This window comes from Zingiber officinale, chromosome 1B (assembly GCF_018446385.1).
Source record: "Zingiber officinale cultivar Zhangliang chromosome 1B, Zo_v1.1, whole genome shotgun sequence".
Lineage (NCBI taxonomy): Eukaryota > Viridiplantae > Streptophyta > Magnoliopsida > Zingiberales > Zingiberaceae > Zingiber > Zingiber officinale.
In genome coordinates this window covers 141935039-141949716 of record NC_055986.1, presented here as the reverse complement: position 1 = coordinate 141949716, position 14678 = coordinate 141935039, and the positions used below count along the sequence as shown (strand labels likewise).

The 14678-nt window shown below is 35.9% G+C and overlaps 2 protein-coding genes across 3 annotated transcripts; both read right to left on the bottom strand.

Moving 5' to 3' along the window:
- Positions 1–663: 663 nt before the first annotated feature.
- On the bottom strand, positions 664–4965 carry LOC121982537 (cyclic dof factor 2-like). The gene is made up of 2 exons (XM_042535688.1): positions 4635–4965; positions 664–2308 (listed from the first exon to the last, which is right to left on the bottom strand). Exons 1-2 carry the CDS (start codon positions 4692–4694, stop codon positions 974–976), a joined length of 1395 nt encoding a protein of 464 aa, XP_042391622.1. The 5' UTR covers positions 4695–4965; the 3' UTR covers positions 664–973.
- Positions 4966–6835: 1870 nt separating this feature from the next.
- Positions 6836–10068, bottom strand: LOC121982529 (myb-related protein 2-like). Of its 2 annotated transcripts, none has more exons than XM_042535674.1 (7): positions 9646–10068; positions 9351–9555; positions 9196–9272; positions 9050–9107; positions 8892–8982; positions 8752–8821; positions 6836–7696 (listed from the first exon to the last, which is right to left on the bottom strand). In XM_042535674.1, the coding sequence occupies exons 2-7, from the start codon at positions 9550–9552 to the stop codon at positions 6944–6946; spliced, it is 1251 nt and encodes a 416-aa protein (XP_042391608.1). In that variant the 5' UTR covers positions 9553–9555; positions 9646–10068; the 3' UTR covers positions 6836–6943. The 2 variants fall into 2 exon arrangements, with proteins under 2 accessions (XP_042391608.1, XP_042391600.1); XM_042535666.1 differs by having other exon boundaries at positions 6836–7702; positions 9646–9851.
- Positions 10069–14678: the final 4610 nt, after the last annotated feature.

Sequence of the window (14678 nt, the reverse complement as noted above, 5' to 3'; positions counted from 1 at the left end):
TGCCCTGCTGGAGAACCAAAAGTCCACATCGAGGTTGGTAAGCATTACAGTTAAGAGATCATTAGCTATTAACTAACATGAATCCTTTTCTATTCTCGACCTGTAATCGGACTACCAAAAAGTCTATACAATAATTCTTCCCTTATTCTTCTCATACAGTGACTGTCAGTTGTATAGGCGCTAAAGAAAAAGAGGATTAATTTCAGTGAAGTAGATTACAGATAAATGAGGATCAATGTTTCAACAAAGCTATTAAAGGAAATTCAAAAGTGATTGCATTCATGATAATTGACGATGTTGATCGACTGTGAATTCTAATGATAATAGCAAAGGAATGCAATTGAAACATTGTAAGTAATGTCATTATAGACACATTTTAGTGAATGAGAAACTGACCATCAATTTCAGTGAAAATAGTGTTGATAGTGTACATACAAACTCCAGTTATCGCCTTCACAATGTCAAAGCCCCACAAAATCCAAGAGGAACAAGATGCTTTTGAAGGATGAGGTATAATGATGCATGCCTTTCCTTGTTCAAAGCATGATTTTCCTCTGGATTTTATAATTAATTGTAAGTTCAATCTACCAATCTTGATTAGCATGCATTCTACAAGTATCATGCAGGCGCAGGCATTGTCTTGCATATCAGGCGATGCAAATGTATAATAACAGTTCTGAAGAAAAAGACTGACACCATCATTCTCATACTGTGTACGACATAAAATTTTGGACTAAAGTAAATTCGTAACAAGTTGGCAACTTCAATTGGATCTTTATGGAAGGTTTGCTCCTAAAAATCCAGCTTCACCCTAGACACCAGCCATATATTTGTACATATGAATGCATCAAGTGGTATATTGAAGCCACAAGACTAAGCAGCTTATACATTCTTAAACAAGGCACAATTTTTTTTTTTTTCATTTGTAAATACAACTACTTACCCAAATTACTGCTAAACACTGTTTTGTATCTTATGAGCTTTCCTGAAAGGACTGAGATCGCGATACAGCAGCAGGATTTGCCTGCAATACCTGTGCAGCATCTGATATCTGGCCTTTGTTTGCAGACTTGGATCTGAATGGTTTGAAAATGCCAACTTCTGGCTTAATTCCAAGAGTGGCCCATATTGAACTCTTTGCTGCCTCATTTGGATCATCTATCCTAATGGTTTTAGGAATCAATATTGACTTCTCTTCGACATGTAAACTGGCATCTCTAGAATGCTTCCCTAGGGTTGGAGAATCATAATCTGAAAACCCATTATTGATTGGGGAGGGTGGTCCACAAATCAGGTTATTGAACCCAAGCCATGGCAAATTCCATGCTCCATTAGGCCAGTTGTATGTGCATCCCCAGAAGGAAGGCAAAGGAATTGGTGGACAAAAGGCTGCTGTTGGTGGCATAGTTGGGGAACTCCATGGTGCATTTGGATTACTATTAGCAGGCCCAGGGACAAAATCTGGCGTGTGTCCACCAGCCAGCACTGGAGCAATATTTGTCCATCCTAGATTCCAAGGGTATGCCCAAGGAGCCAGAGTGTGACATGGAAACTGAGACATTGGTGGAATTCCAGAGCCATAGCCCAGCGTACCATTTTGTACAACGGGAATCAATTTACCTGCTAATCCATTTTCTAAAAAACTTGGGACGGTTATGGATGATGAACATGAAGGCCCTTCCCTGTTGTCACCATATAACTTAGAGCTCACATTAGGCGTTGAAGCCATGGGCTCACAAAGAGGTAATTTTGTTCCATACTTAAGGATAGTTCCTTCTCCATTTAAAGATCTTGCAGGAGCAGAAGCCCTGTCAGGAAGAATCTGATGATGTGTCAAATCAGGGGTTTCAAGTTGACGAGATTGGAATCCATCTTCCGGCATTATTATTTGACGGTGCTGCAATACAGATTGCTTACTTTTACGCCTCCCAGCACCAACAGGAACATTCCTCATAGATCCCCCAGCAGTCCAATATCTCTGACAATTCTTACAGAAGTGTCTAGGTTGATTAAAATTGTAGTTGTTATAGTAACAAAATTTTGTATCCATACTGTCACAGCGAGGACATGGCAGAAGTTTATCTGGCTTCTTGAGGACCTTCTCATGTTCAGAACCTTCAGCATCAGAATTGTTATCCACAAGTTTGGAATCAAACACTGCTTTTCCTAGTTCAGTTGATTCTTTATGGTTGTTCTCATCCTTGCTGTTCACAACAGCAGAATTAATTGGAACATCCTGATCTCCTTCATCAGGGACAATCACCTTAGCGTTGTTGACTTCCCTAACTTTTACTTCTTTGCGTGAATCCTGAAGAAATCCAAGGAATAACATACTATATGCACATACACAATTAAAGGAAACATTAATCAAGACAGAAATAGGATATGTGAATTTTACTCTATATGATATTTCTAAGAGAAAATTTAGCCATTAAGTTTTTGAACATGCTTTGTTAAAAATATTCAAAATAATCTGTAATGAATGTGTCGGATGAATGATTTCCCATGATTTTTTTTTCTCCTAAAACAACTTCCTTGTGCCTCTTATTTTCTTGCAATTTAGTTGGATTATTCATACTTTTTATGGGTCAAGAAGATTCACAAAAGGATCAAAGTAGCAATACTATTAGGAAACCTTTAGCAGAATGTGAATAAATTGGATCTATTATTAACCAAAAATCATGCGCAATTGAGAACACTCATTAATTTTGTTGAAGCTATATTTCATATATTATCAGTTCTACTTAACTTTTAATTTTGAGTTTTCAAAATTTCTCTCAACAATTCAACTCTTCAATTTATTCTTTTTACAATTCATAACAAAATATATCTACAAATAACATGAACAAATGGGAATATATAACACAATATCTTCTATATTTTGTATTATATAAAGAGATATAATAAAGCTTTTAAACAAATTTTCTTTTATTCATCCTCATCACTTCCCCTAAAGTAGTAAGCAAATGAGGAATGGAACCTTATCGGTTGGATGGTACAAGAACAATTGTAAAAAAAATAAAACTAAAAGTGTTATGAAGAATTTCTATATTCAAGAAATTCCTTGACAAAAACAATGAAACACCTCATGGTTCAAGTGCATCTATGAAAAGGCCTCCGTTTGGAATCATAACCATATCAATCAACATTTATGGATTAAAAACATAATCTTTAGAACTAGGAGGACAAGCGTGATGTGTGCTTAGTTTGGCCCTTTACCGACTCCAAATGGTCATGTCCAGCATGACCCAGAAAATGGCTCTACCTTCCCCAGCACGAACCTGGGCCTGAGTGAACTATGCTCATTTGTGTCGACCAAAGCATGGACCCATGTGCCCAACAATTTAAATAAAAAATAATAAAAATAAAAGTTCTAAAAATTTGATTTTTTTTTATAAAATTTGATTAACTAAAATATTGTAATTGAAAATTATTTTAAAAAAGTATAAAAAAATAATAGATCTTTAAATTTTAAAATTAAATGTTAGTAAAATAAAATTTGATACAGTTATTAAATGCTATTCAAAATATTAATATTAATAACAATATTATTATTTTATAAATAAAAAATTAGGCCAAACTCAGCTTAGAGGACGCAACCCAGCACCTAGCCCAGATCTGCTAGGTGTTTTAGGCCGAGCATGTCATGCCATGGGCGGCCTGACCCATTTTACACATCTACCTACACCCATCACTAATCTTTGAGACCTTACCAGATCATCTGAAATTATGCATATGTCAAAGTTCTCCTTGACTTTTACATTATTTTGATTCACCAATTGTAATCATTTTAGCATCAATTACTTTGATGGTGCAGTTGAGTGTCTTGTCAAAATTAGTGGAACTATTAAAGCCAATTGATCAAGTACCTATCCTGGAGAAGCTGATGCTGATATTCTTTCTTGTCTAAAAGAGAACAAATAAAAACAAAAAAGCTAATGACTTCGATGCACTTTCAGTACCTTTAACTAATACTTATGACACACACAAATGAATGCTGAACCATGATGATCTAACCTATCTGATCAATCTGTGTATTGTGCCATCTTACAGGTGACTAGCTGAAAAAGTACCTAAGTTCATCAGGAACATTATTAGCTCTGTTCTTTGGAAAAAGGGTATTGGCAACCGCCCTTAGACATAAAAGTTCAAACTTTCTACACTCAAACAACTTTAACAAGCTAAGCTACCAAATCCTGGATTAGATAGCATATTTCCAGTCGGGATTAGATAACATATTCCCAGTACGGCCAAAAGTGCATTTTCTTGTTATCTAGTATAATTCCTCGTTCAGAGCCGTCCTGCCTCATAACTGTGCTCAAACAACACGAACAAAAGGCAGCTTGAAAAATCAGGCACACATTGGAATCGGAATGCAACAATTCAAAATCCCTAGCTAATGAGGTCCATCCAGTTGAAAATTGTAGCGATCAAGACAAGGGAGCAAACAAAACCAAGCAATTTTTTTTTAATAAGAACATATCAATAATAAACCACCACAAAAACCTAATACCCACCGCCGAGAAAGGATTCATCTTTCAAAATGATAAAAGTCGAACAGAATGAATCCTAGGCAGCCACAAGCAAAAGGAACTAAGACAAAAGGAAAACAGGCCAGAAACTTCTATGCTCACCTTTTCTCCATCTTCGGGTTCCGTCGTCGGAGAAGCATCTGGGACTACCATCTCCCCCATCGCTGCTTTCTTCTCCACGCCTCCTGCCGGCGCCCCTTCCTCCGGGGTCGGCAGGAGGCTCTCCGAAAGTGCGGCGGCCGTCCTGAAGAGCTTAAATAGGGGGATCTGTGGCGTCAGAGATCGCCGTCGTTTCGCCGCCAACCGTCGTTCCTGCCATTAGCTCCGACTCCCGCGGGTACTCCGATCTCATGTCAGTGCCACCATGCTTCTCTCTAACTCGCAGAGAGAGAGAGAGAGAGAGAGGCGTTCTGAGCCACGAGTTTTTAGGGCGGGAGATAGGTCATGACGTCAGCCTGCGGAAAGGTGAAGAAAAAGAGTAGGGGGAGGAGGTAAGCAGTACAGGCACGGACACCTTTTTCATATTTTAATTGTAGATTCCACGTCCATGTAACCCAAATCCTTCTCTTCTCTCTAACACAGACACAAAGGGATCGTGTGGTGAGAATGGCTTGGGTGAATCGACAAACGTAGAATTTTGGTGGCTGTAGCCTCCATATTAAGTTAGTTGCCACTATAACGACATTTTTTTGGTTACCCGTCGCCGGATACCGTGACCACAGTCCAGAAACCACGCTTTGTAATATAAATATAAAAAATCCATATATAAATAAAAAAAAACTTATTTTATCTTTTTTAAAGCTTTTAGAACAAGTATCGTAATATCTCTAGAATTTAGAAATTATTGTCATTTTTTTACTATTAATTTAGTGGGTGTTTAATAGAATGACATCTGTTAAATTTTAAAATTGCAAATGAGCATTTTTTTAAAAAAATATATAGTGTTTATCATCTATTATTTACTTATTATCTTCTTTATACTCGAACTTGTTAAAATCTGACGATTTTTTTACTGAATTAATTCATTTTTTACTAATTTAAAATAAAAAATGAGTCTACTTTCTCCTGAAGATCAGTATCAGAGCTTGTTATGCCTTCATTAAATAAGGAACATCACAATTTACATTTAACAATTTGAAATTAACCAAAAATAATATTATTAATTGTTCAATTTTGCTAGTTTAATGTTAATTGTACATTTTTGCCGGGTTAGCAAAATTTTCTTCAAAATCATATGGCACTCCTACTCCCATCTTTAATTTTCTTAGCAAAAGGGTGCGAGGCCTGCAACAGGCCAACCAGCAACCCTAAAAACCTACCTCGATTGGCCGGCGATCATTTGGCATTATTGGAAAGAAGCCACAAAGGTATTATTGGAAAGGTGTCATCTTTCGCAAACTACTTGTAGATTGAAGTGGAAAAGTGAACGAATTTCCTCTTCAGCAGAGGCATCATTATTCAAGAGCAAGGTATGAGCTTGAATACTGTAGAGATAGCATGCTTCGTTGTGGACATTTTAGTTTATGGCTTCCGTTATCGTATCATTCGGGGCAATTATATCATTTTGTTTGCTGACTAATGCTGTCAGGGTCTCAGGGAGATAGACGCCAATGAATAAGTTAGGAATTTATAGAGTCTAAAAACTAATTTTTCTTGGTGCCCATTTATTATTTGTCTGAAAATACACTCCGAGCATAATACTTCTAAAGAGCTGCATATTATGCTTGAATATTTTGCTAAAGCTATCTAATTTTTCTCTTGCTATCCTCCAATTCTAATCATGATTGCAATATGTTGTCCGTAAATTGTTGTATCTTTTTTTTCCCCATTAGAAGCATTGATTTTTAATGTGGTTTAGAAGGGGGAGAAAATTCTGTGCAAACTGAAAAATAGTGATGATGTGGTTGATTTACTATACATCTTTAGGTGTCCACCCTCCATTTGCCAAAAAAAAAAAAAATAGGGAAAAAATAAAAGAAAAAGGAGTGCCAACGATGATTGACTTTGTATTAAAACAACTGCTAAGCTGATACTCATGAAAGGAATGGTGCTAAATTTCCAGTGAAATATTTATGCTGCATTAAAGCAAAATGAATTTTCTTTTTGTTTGATGCATTATGAAAATATATCTAATTGGCATAGGGTATATGGGAAGATAATTCAGATGCAACTTTGAAGGTTTTATCACTGATGTCACTATTAATATATTGTATTAGATGGCAATGATTTATGAACACAATGTTTTTGACCTTCTTGACGCTGCTCCTATATTATACACGAATTCTCAATTTCCTCCAAGTACACTCTAGGCAAAATGTATAATTCCTTTATATACAGGTAAACATGCCTTACAATATTTGACTCCAGCCACTATAGAATATTCTCTTTTGTACTTGTTTTGAAGTCACAAATTAGGTCCAACTGAAACCATTCAAATCAAATTTGCTATTTGTTGCACCTTCGTTATCTTCGTCAGCATTGAGGTCTAGTTGCGCTGCATGACTAGATATTCCAAAACTAATTGCCTTACCGAAACTACTTGATTCCTTTTCTCTGCTCTGTTGTTCTGCATGCTTCCTGTTGTGTGCGTTCTCAAGAAACATGGCTCCATCACTTCTTTCCTTATGCCAAGCCTGTGAAATAGGCCCTCCTATTTGAGCTTCAGAACTTAAAGGATGCACCTTGAAGTTACAGGCCGAGAGAGGTGTCCTTTCAGAATCTCCTAAAATGGATGAGGAAAAAGGCTTCTGTTCACTTGAATAAAACCATGCAGGTTTAGTGTTCTCAAGCCTAGTACCATCATGCACTTTTTCTCTACAAAGCAGTAAGCTGCCATTATAATTTCTTAGACCCCGATGGAGATTATTTATGTTTTGATTCTTTTGTGATTCTTGAGAAGATGTAAGACAACTATCTACTGAACAGTCGGCAAGTTGCACTTGATACTCTGGTAGATTATTATTCAGGTGGGTAATATCTTCGAAGCCTGGAAATGGATTGCTGAAGCATTCATTCGAGACTTTGGATACTAGTTCAGAGAGTTGAACTTTAGCAGCTTCCAATCCTGGAGTACCCAAATTCTGCTTCCCAAGTGTCTCTTGAGCTTTCTCCAGCACAGACTGCAAGTATTTCCCCTGTGCCTCTATTCGAAGTTGTAAATGCTTCTGAACCTTTTACAGATGCATTTTTGCATGATTTGTCAGTATCTAATATCATAAGCAAATTAGAAGAGATGAAAGTAAAAGAAAAGGCTTAACGGCTTCATTCCTTTTTTTGAGTCCAGGATGATTACTTCTCTTATTTTTGGTTGCCTTTTAACCTTATTTAATAGTGGTGTTTCAGTTATCTCTTAGTTCATTCTTTAGCAAAGTTATCTAATTGTAATTGCTGTTTTGTCAACATGAAGAAAAGCTGAAGTTTAAACCAATTGGCTTGTCTACTGTTACCTTGAAGATGCACGATTATTTAATAAAGTCATGTCATTCTTTTCTTTAGAAATCTTCACTGTGTTAGACAATAACCTCCAGTCCCATCTAGTTGGTGGTTTGCTACGTGGACTTTTTCCCAATGTTTTTTCAGAAATACTAAGGCCATTGTTTTTCATTTAGATATTTTCTCTTGTTTCCTTTCAGTTAAACCAATGATAGAATGCACACCAAAGAAAAGTCCATCAAGAATAATTAGTTTTACTCGTGATCTTGACCTCAAAGGAACATGAAATGAAATCATCAGAGATAAAGGAAGACTGGAACTGTCACTTGGCACAAATTCTAAAACTATATTTAATGGCTTTGCACAAAGCTCAAGGTGTCTACTAGGCTACATCTAAACTACTCGATGTCTTCTGTCTTGCTACCGTTTTAATCTTTCCATAGATTATGGACATATTTGCTCTTTTGTGATTTATGGCTTGTGTTTGCTAGCCATGTCTTCCTCTTTAATCACTTCCTCGAACTGTTTCCCTTAGTTATATCATATAACTAAATTTAATGGAAATATTTTTGACAAATTGTAGTTGTAGATTGGGCTTGATCCAATCTTCGTTCTACTAAACCAGCTAGTTGGTAGGTACTTTTAAGTAACTATATGCAAAAGTTTTAGAATATAATACACAATTAAAACTGTTAAATTCTTATTAATTCAAATATCTTAGAATTAATCTAATGTATAAGGGAAGGAAATAACAGTTGATAAACATTACATGTTGACTAAACATTACCTCTAGTTGTTCTTGTAGCCGTCTTTGTACTTCAATTTGTATTTGAAGTGCTTCATTTATCTGAATAGGCCTGAAATTTCACTCAGTTATAGATTTCCTTTTTTGATTGTTAGATTAAATGAGTGTTGGTGTTCTCTTACTTATTTGGCTGGGGATCAATATTTGTCTTGGTCATGGCTGATATATTATTACTTTCATTTGTTCTCTCTGCTGCTAGCTTACAAACTACAACTGCATCAATATGTATTAGTTTGCAAAATCAATATGTTTTGATTGATAAATTTGGATGTGCTCTTACCACTCTTAATACTTCCCATGTTTGCTTGAGCTTGGAGATTTTTGCTGAGTCTGTACTTCTGCAATCCAACAAGAGAAGCTTAATCTTCAAATATGAAAAATGAATAAAGGAAAGGAAAAAGAATAGAGTAAGTAGTCAGTCAGAACCTGAAGATGGCTTTTCAGGTGATACAATGTTAGTCCAGGAATGCCCATGAGTCTCATGACTGTTTTTGGTGTCGCCTCTGCAAAATAATGATGTTAGTTATTTTACTCTGAATCAAAGATGTTCCCTAAGTGCTTTGTTTTTCTCGTCTACTCACTGTCTGCGCCGCCTAGTTGATTAACTGCTTCTATGAATCTGTCATGGAGTTCAGGTGTCCACTTCAGCCTTGGCTTTGCATCAGTTGATAGAACTAGCCCCGACTCATTCGAAATGCTTCCCCCTTGTTGCAATGACAAATGCCTCTCTGGAGGAAATGTTGTCCTAGAAGAGAGGATGTTGTTGTGGCCTTGATGATACATCTCCTGCTCGGTAAAGAAATTGTGAGGCCATCAATCATGTAGTTATCATCATCAAATATAAGCAAAAATTTCTCTGTTTTTCCTTTTTCTTACCTTCTCTACTGTCTTCTTTGATCTAGGTAGCACTATGCAGATCAGATCTCTGAGTAGCTGAAACTTATCACTTCAGATTCATCTGCTTTATTTTTCTGGAATGCCAGGGCATGCGCCATCCATCCTTCTCCCAAAGGCTTATCTGCTTCTCTTGTAGGTGAAGGATGGCACAAGGCTCTCTTTATAAGCCAACTGCAAAAGAGAATTGGAATCATTTGAATAAAGCAGTTAAGTAAATCCAATCTTCACAGCAACCCAAAAAGAGATCTTGTCCTTCTTCCTTCAATATGGACCATGTCCTGGAACTTTAGTTTTCAATTCATAAGCCTAATGGTGCTCATATTCTTCAGAAGAAACTTTTTCGTGGAACAACTTTAACTTGTTGCATGTGCAGGAGAATAAATCCTTAATATCCACTCTCTTTCATGAAAGAACTACTAAAGAAAAAGGAGTTGCATATACTTGTGAAGAGAATTTTTAAACTTGATGCTGTGTTTCTAATCTTTCTGCAGTTTCGGCAAAGTTTCCAGATTCCTGAATTGTAAGAATCTAAATATTAGGGGTCCGCTTGGGTAGAGTTTCTTTACTAGAAAAAGTTCGTTTGATGAAAATAAATCATAGGTGTCTTCAATTATCAATAATGCAATTTGTAGTTACCTGCAGTCTGATATGTGGTTAATTCAGGTTGGTAATCTCAGGCTATTTGATTAGAGAAATTTGAAAGTTCTGTTTGACTGGTTAAATCCAACAGCAAAATATGATACACTTTGTGTATATAATAAAGGGATATGTAACCAGCATGAGTTCCCTCTTGTCTCTATGCTGCATATATTTTGCTTTTGTTTATTATTGACAAAGTAAATAAGATAGGGAATGGGAGAAGGGGTATCCTTTTGCATCAAAGACAAGAAGATAATACAAAAAATTACAAAATAGAGCAGTTATTTTTCTTAAAGTAAACAGTGTCAAATAGCTGATAGATTTGATCTCAATTCTCAAAAGCTTATGAAATGGATTTCCATCTATCCTAGATCTTGTCACATCGATAGGGGGTTAGCCATGTGGTGCACTTTTTGTTGTGACTTGTGACTGAATAATAAGGAAATAATTTGCGGTAATCATAGGTTATTTCTTGTGGAACAACTCAGGCACTGGGTTTTTTGTGTGCTTTTGAGTTATGCTGCTTCTCTTTCCTAGCTGCCTGAGCACTCAATTTTCTATTGTTGATCTTTGTGATTCAGGTGAACACGGGCAAATGGGCAAGTTGCACCATGGACTGAGCAGATGTTCTTTTTGAGGAATGGAAGGCAGAAAGTGATCAGAGAATGTCTATTATAATTAAAGCAGAGATGGTTTTTCTTCTTTGAGAATAAACAAAGGGCAGTGAATATGAAACATAGATAAATGCATGTACTGTTTTGTTTGCTAATTATCTTCACGTGGTCCTCAATTTACAAGATTCTTATACAAGTGAACATTCTTATATCCTTTTTTGAGTAAAGCATCTCCCAATACTTATTTAAGTAATTCTTACTGGCCCATTTTCTTTATTCAAATGGAATGAAGAATTTATCAACTCCATGCAGCAATAGTATCTTGCAGTGACCAATATTCTGCAGCCAAATATTTGTTATTTTTTTTTTTCATTACCATAGTGTCTTTCTTTTCTCCAAAAAAATTAAGATTTTACATAATCACTCGATCTTTCTTCAAAAGGAAATGAGAACCATCCTCATAATTTGCATTATTTATCCCCATGCTCAATAATTTTATCACTGAAATATTTGGATGTCCTTTATGTTAATCAGACTGAAATTTTCTGTCTTTTACTGTGATCATGCACTTGCAATATATTTTAAGATGTTTGGAGAAGTTTATTGCTAATTCCATAGATTGTTTTTTTAATTAAGCTTCTATATATATCAAGCCATGCCATTATAATATGCTTGCAATTGCTAATGAGGCAGGTAAGTGCATTGATACCCTAATCCACCATTTCAAGTGAAACCAACTGGTTCTCATTCAGATCTAGCATTACTAAATATGTAGGAAGGATATGATTCTCTTAAGTATGAGTTTGTGGTCGAAATGGCCTATCATCATAAGGGTACCACTGTATGGTCAATAAGTGTATTGCTTGCTGCACAATCATTCTCTCATGATGTTGTATCTATGGTTTGAACATTTCCTCATTGTTCTCTAAAACAGACAGTAAAGCATATGCTCAATCCCTTGTTTCCAAGAGTAAAGTATATTGAAAATTGACAAAGTTGATAGAATCCTTCTTTTGCATGAAAGGGATAAACAAGAATAATATATCCCTTACTCTTGTTGATGAAATGAAATTGACAATGGAATATGCTGTGCCTCGTTGTTAAGCAATGACCATTGGTTTTCTTGTGGTTTATGTGCATATCACAGCATGTAGCAGGTCCATCAAAGAACCTCTTTCCTCATCTAGCAGCATCTTACTAATCATTGCCCTATATTTAGACTAAAAACTCGACTCATTGGTGAACTTCCCAGTAGCATTTATTCTGTGTGTATAATTATTGAATAGAGATCAACAAGGCACCGGCAACAAATGGGAACTTGATGTGATTCCCATCTAGTGAGAGATGTCATTCAGAAAATTTTAAGATAAATTGATAAATATAACCTGAACTTTCAGTTTTAGGTAGAGATGTCAATTTTCTCCGAACCTGATAGAAGATATAGAGGGACTACTGATATCCGATATCCGACCTGAATATCCAATTAAATTATATATATATATATATATATAAAGATTTTTTCCCAAAATCACTAACTATTTTTGTTGATACTAGGAGTGGGCTATAGAGATGTTTACTCTATTTTTTAAATTATATATATATTTTTTTAATATGATAATTCTAATGTGCTTTTGTTGAATAATGTTAGTGGATGGAAAGAAAAAAATTATCAGTATAGAAGATATTCGATCCTTTAATGGGTATGAGTACGAGGATGAATATCCGATCCTCGATGGGTACAAGGATGGAGAATATGGAAGCCGATCCAAACCCGATGCATTGTAATCCCTAGTTTTATGTTGATAACTTACTAAGTTATAGCAATTATAGTCATCAATTATTGGTAGCTTTTCTTTCTCTCTTTTGTTTTTTAATGTAATAGCCTACCTAAGCTTCATAAATAATTAATATTGTCATGTCAACAATCGTGATAGAGCACACATGCACTTAGATGGCCTTAAAAAGACTGATTGCTTGAATACTGAATCATAATTTGAACTCATTAATCAATCAACAAAAATTTCATAACTATGGAATGACTACCATGCACATGACAATATCAGGCATTGAAGTAATCTTGACTAATTACATACAAAAGTTTTGTATTTGGGAACATGAATTTTTATTCTTGGGTAATGTTTGGGAGGAACTTTAAACTTTTCACCATTCTTAGCAAATTGACTGAGAATGTACTAGAACAATGGATGGCCTTGCTAACTTTCATTGGAATCATTATTAATTTGGCAGTATATATTGGCGATCAACAATAGGATCCTACAAAGTTTAGTAAACTTGAAGTTGGTCTTGGATAGAAACCCCTTTTTTTTTCTTTTGAAAGAAGAAACTTTGATAGAACCCCATGCATAGAAGAACACTTTTTATATAGTTCATCCTATCTTCTCTTTTTTGCTTTTAGAAGAATCAAAGGTGAAGGAATGAATGCAAGACTTGAGCTAGAGAACTTTATTCCTTCCTGCTGTATGTTTTTCTAAGCTGGAGGATAATTGTCCGTGAAGCGGAATCTGATGCCATTTTCTTTTCTTTTTTGTCATGTTAGGCCAAGAAAGAAGATTGATTGCAAACTATGTTGAAGCAACATTTTGCCTATTGCTTAGGGTGCAAAAAGCAGGAAGGTGACCCCTCTATTTCAGGAATTTGCGACTTGTGCAGGACCGCTGCTCTAACTTGCGTATGCTTGTGCAGATAAGTTGCATGATTAGTAAACATATATCTTAGGCAAGCATTGGGCAGCAAACAAGGTTGGCTATTTTTCTGCTTGGCTTGCAATTCCGACTCTGAACAGTTCCCTTTTGCCACCAAATTGGAATCAAAGTAAAGACCCCTTGAACTAGACCAACTTTGTACAAGTGCCAAGTCGAATACTCTCTACAAGTTGGAGCAAATTGGATATCTGATCTCAATTGTTCCTTCCAGTACTAGGTATAGTAGATCCTCTATAGCTTCTCTGATCAAGAGGGATAAAGAAGGCTGAAGAGTGAAGAGGTTGAAAGCTCGAAGAGCGAGAGAATTCAATGTGCTCGGGCCACTACTGGGCTTAGGATTTAGGGATTTTGGAACCTTTGGTTGGCCCCTTGCTCGAAGATTGTAGCATTAGGTGGTAAGAGAGTTGCTTAGGAGATGACTGATGTACCTTTTTTTTGCCCACTGGAGCAGAATGACAGTAATATTCTTTGCCACTTGAACATCAATAGGGCTTCTTCATTCTATTGTTTGGTCTCACAAGAAGATAATCATTGCTAAGCTAGCCAAGTGAATTCTCTCATGGAATTTGTAAAATTCTCTTGGAGGTTCAGTTCATGGTCGGTTGTCGATTCAGATTGAACCGTCTTGTTTAGATTCGGATTGTGATCACATCAAATTACGCCCTTTTTGTTCTTGCTTGATTAGGAATTTGATGGATTAGTTCAGTGTTTGCCTTTTTCTCTGCGAGGAACCCACACTGAAGAACACCCCTCCCTCACGCGAGTTCTCCCATTGATGTCGACAAGAGGTAAAATTTTCAAAGTTGAGAGATAAAATATAATTCCTTAAACATTGCAAGATGGAATTAAAAAGTTAATAGGGTTAAACTTTTTGAGATTCAAAGTTGGCTTTATGTGGTATGTCCACATAAAATAGGGATCCAAGATAACTTTTTCATAGTCCTAGGGTATAACCGAGTTGATTATCACATAGTAGGTTTGTAGAATTGAGCAAGGGTTAAATCCTAATAAAAATTGAAGAATTATCCTTTCATGT

Excerpts from the sequence above, each read along its gene's own strand:
- LOC121982537 (XM_042535688.1), bottom strand. The coding sequence starts at position 4,694 with ATGGGGGAGATGGTAGTCCCAGATGCTTCTCCGACGACGGAACCCGAA. Across the intron at positions 2,309-4,634 it reads AACCCGAAGATGGAGAAAAG|GATTCACGCAAAGAAGTAAA; the intron begins GTGAGCATAGAA and ends GGATTTCTTCAG.
- LOC121982529 (XM_042535666.1), bottom strand. The coding sequence starts at position 9,552 with ATGTATCATCAAGGCCACAACAACATCCTCTCTTCTAGGACAACATTT. Across the intron at positions 8,822-8,891 it reads ATTGATCCCCAGCCAAATAA|GCCTATTCAGATAAATGAAG; the intron begins GTAAGAGAACAC and ends GTGAAATTTCAG. Across the intron at positions 7,703-8,751 it reads GGCTACAAGAACAACTAGAG|GTTCAGAAGCATTTACAACT; the intron begins GTAATGTTTAGT and ends CATCTGTAAAAG.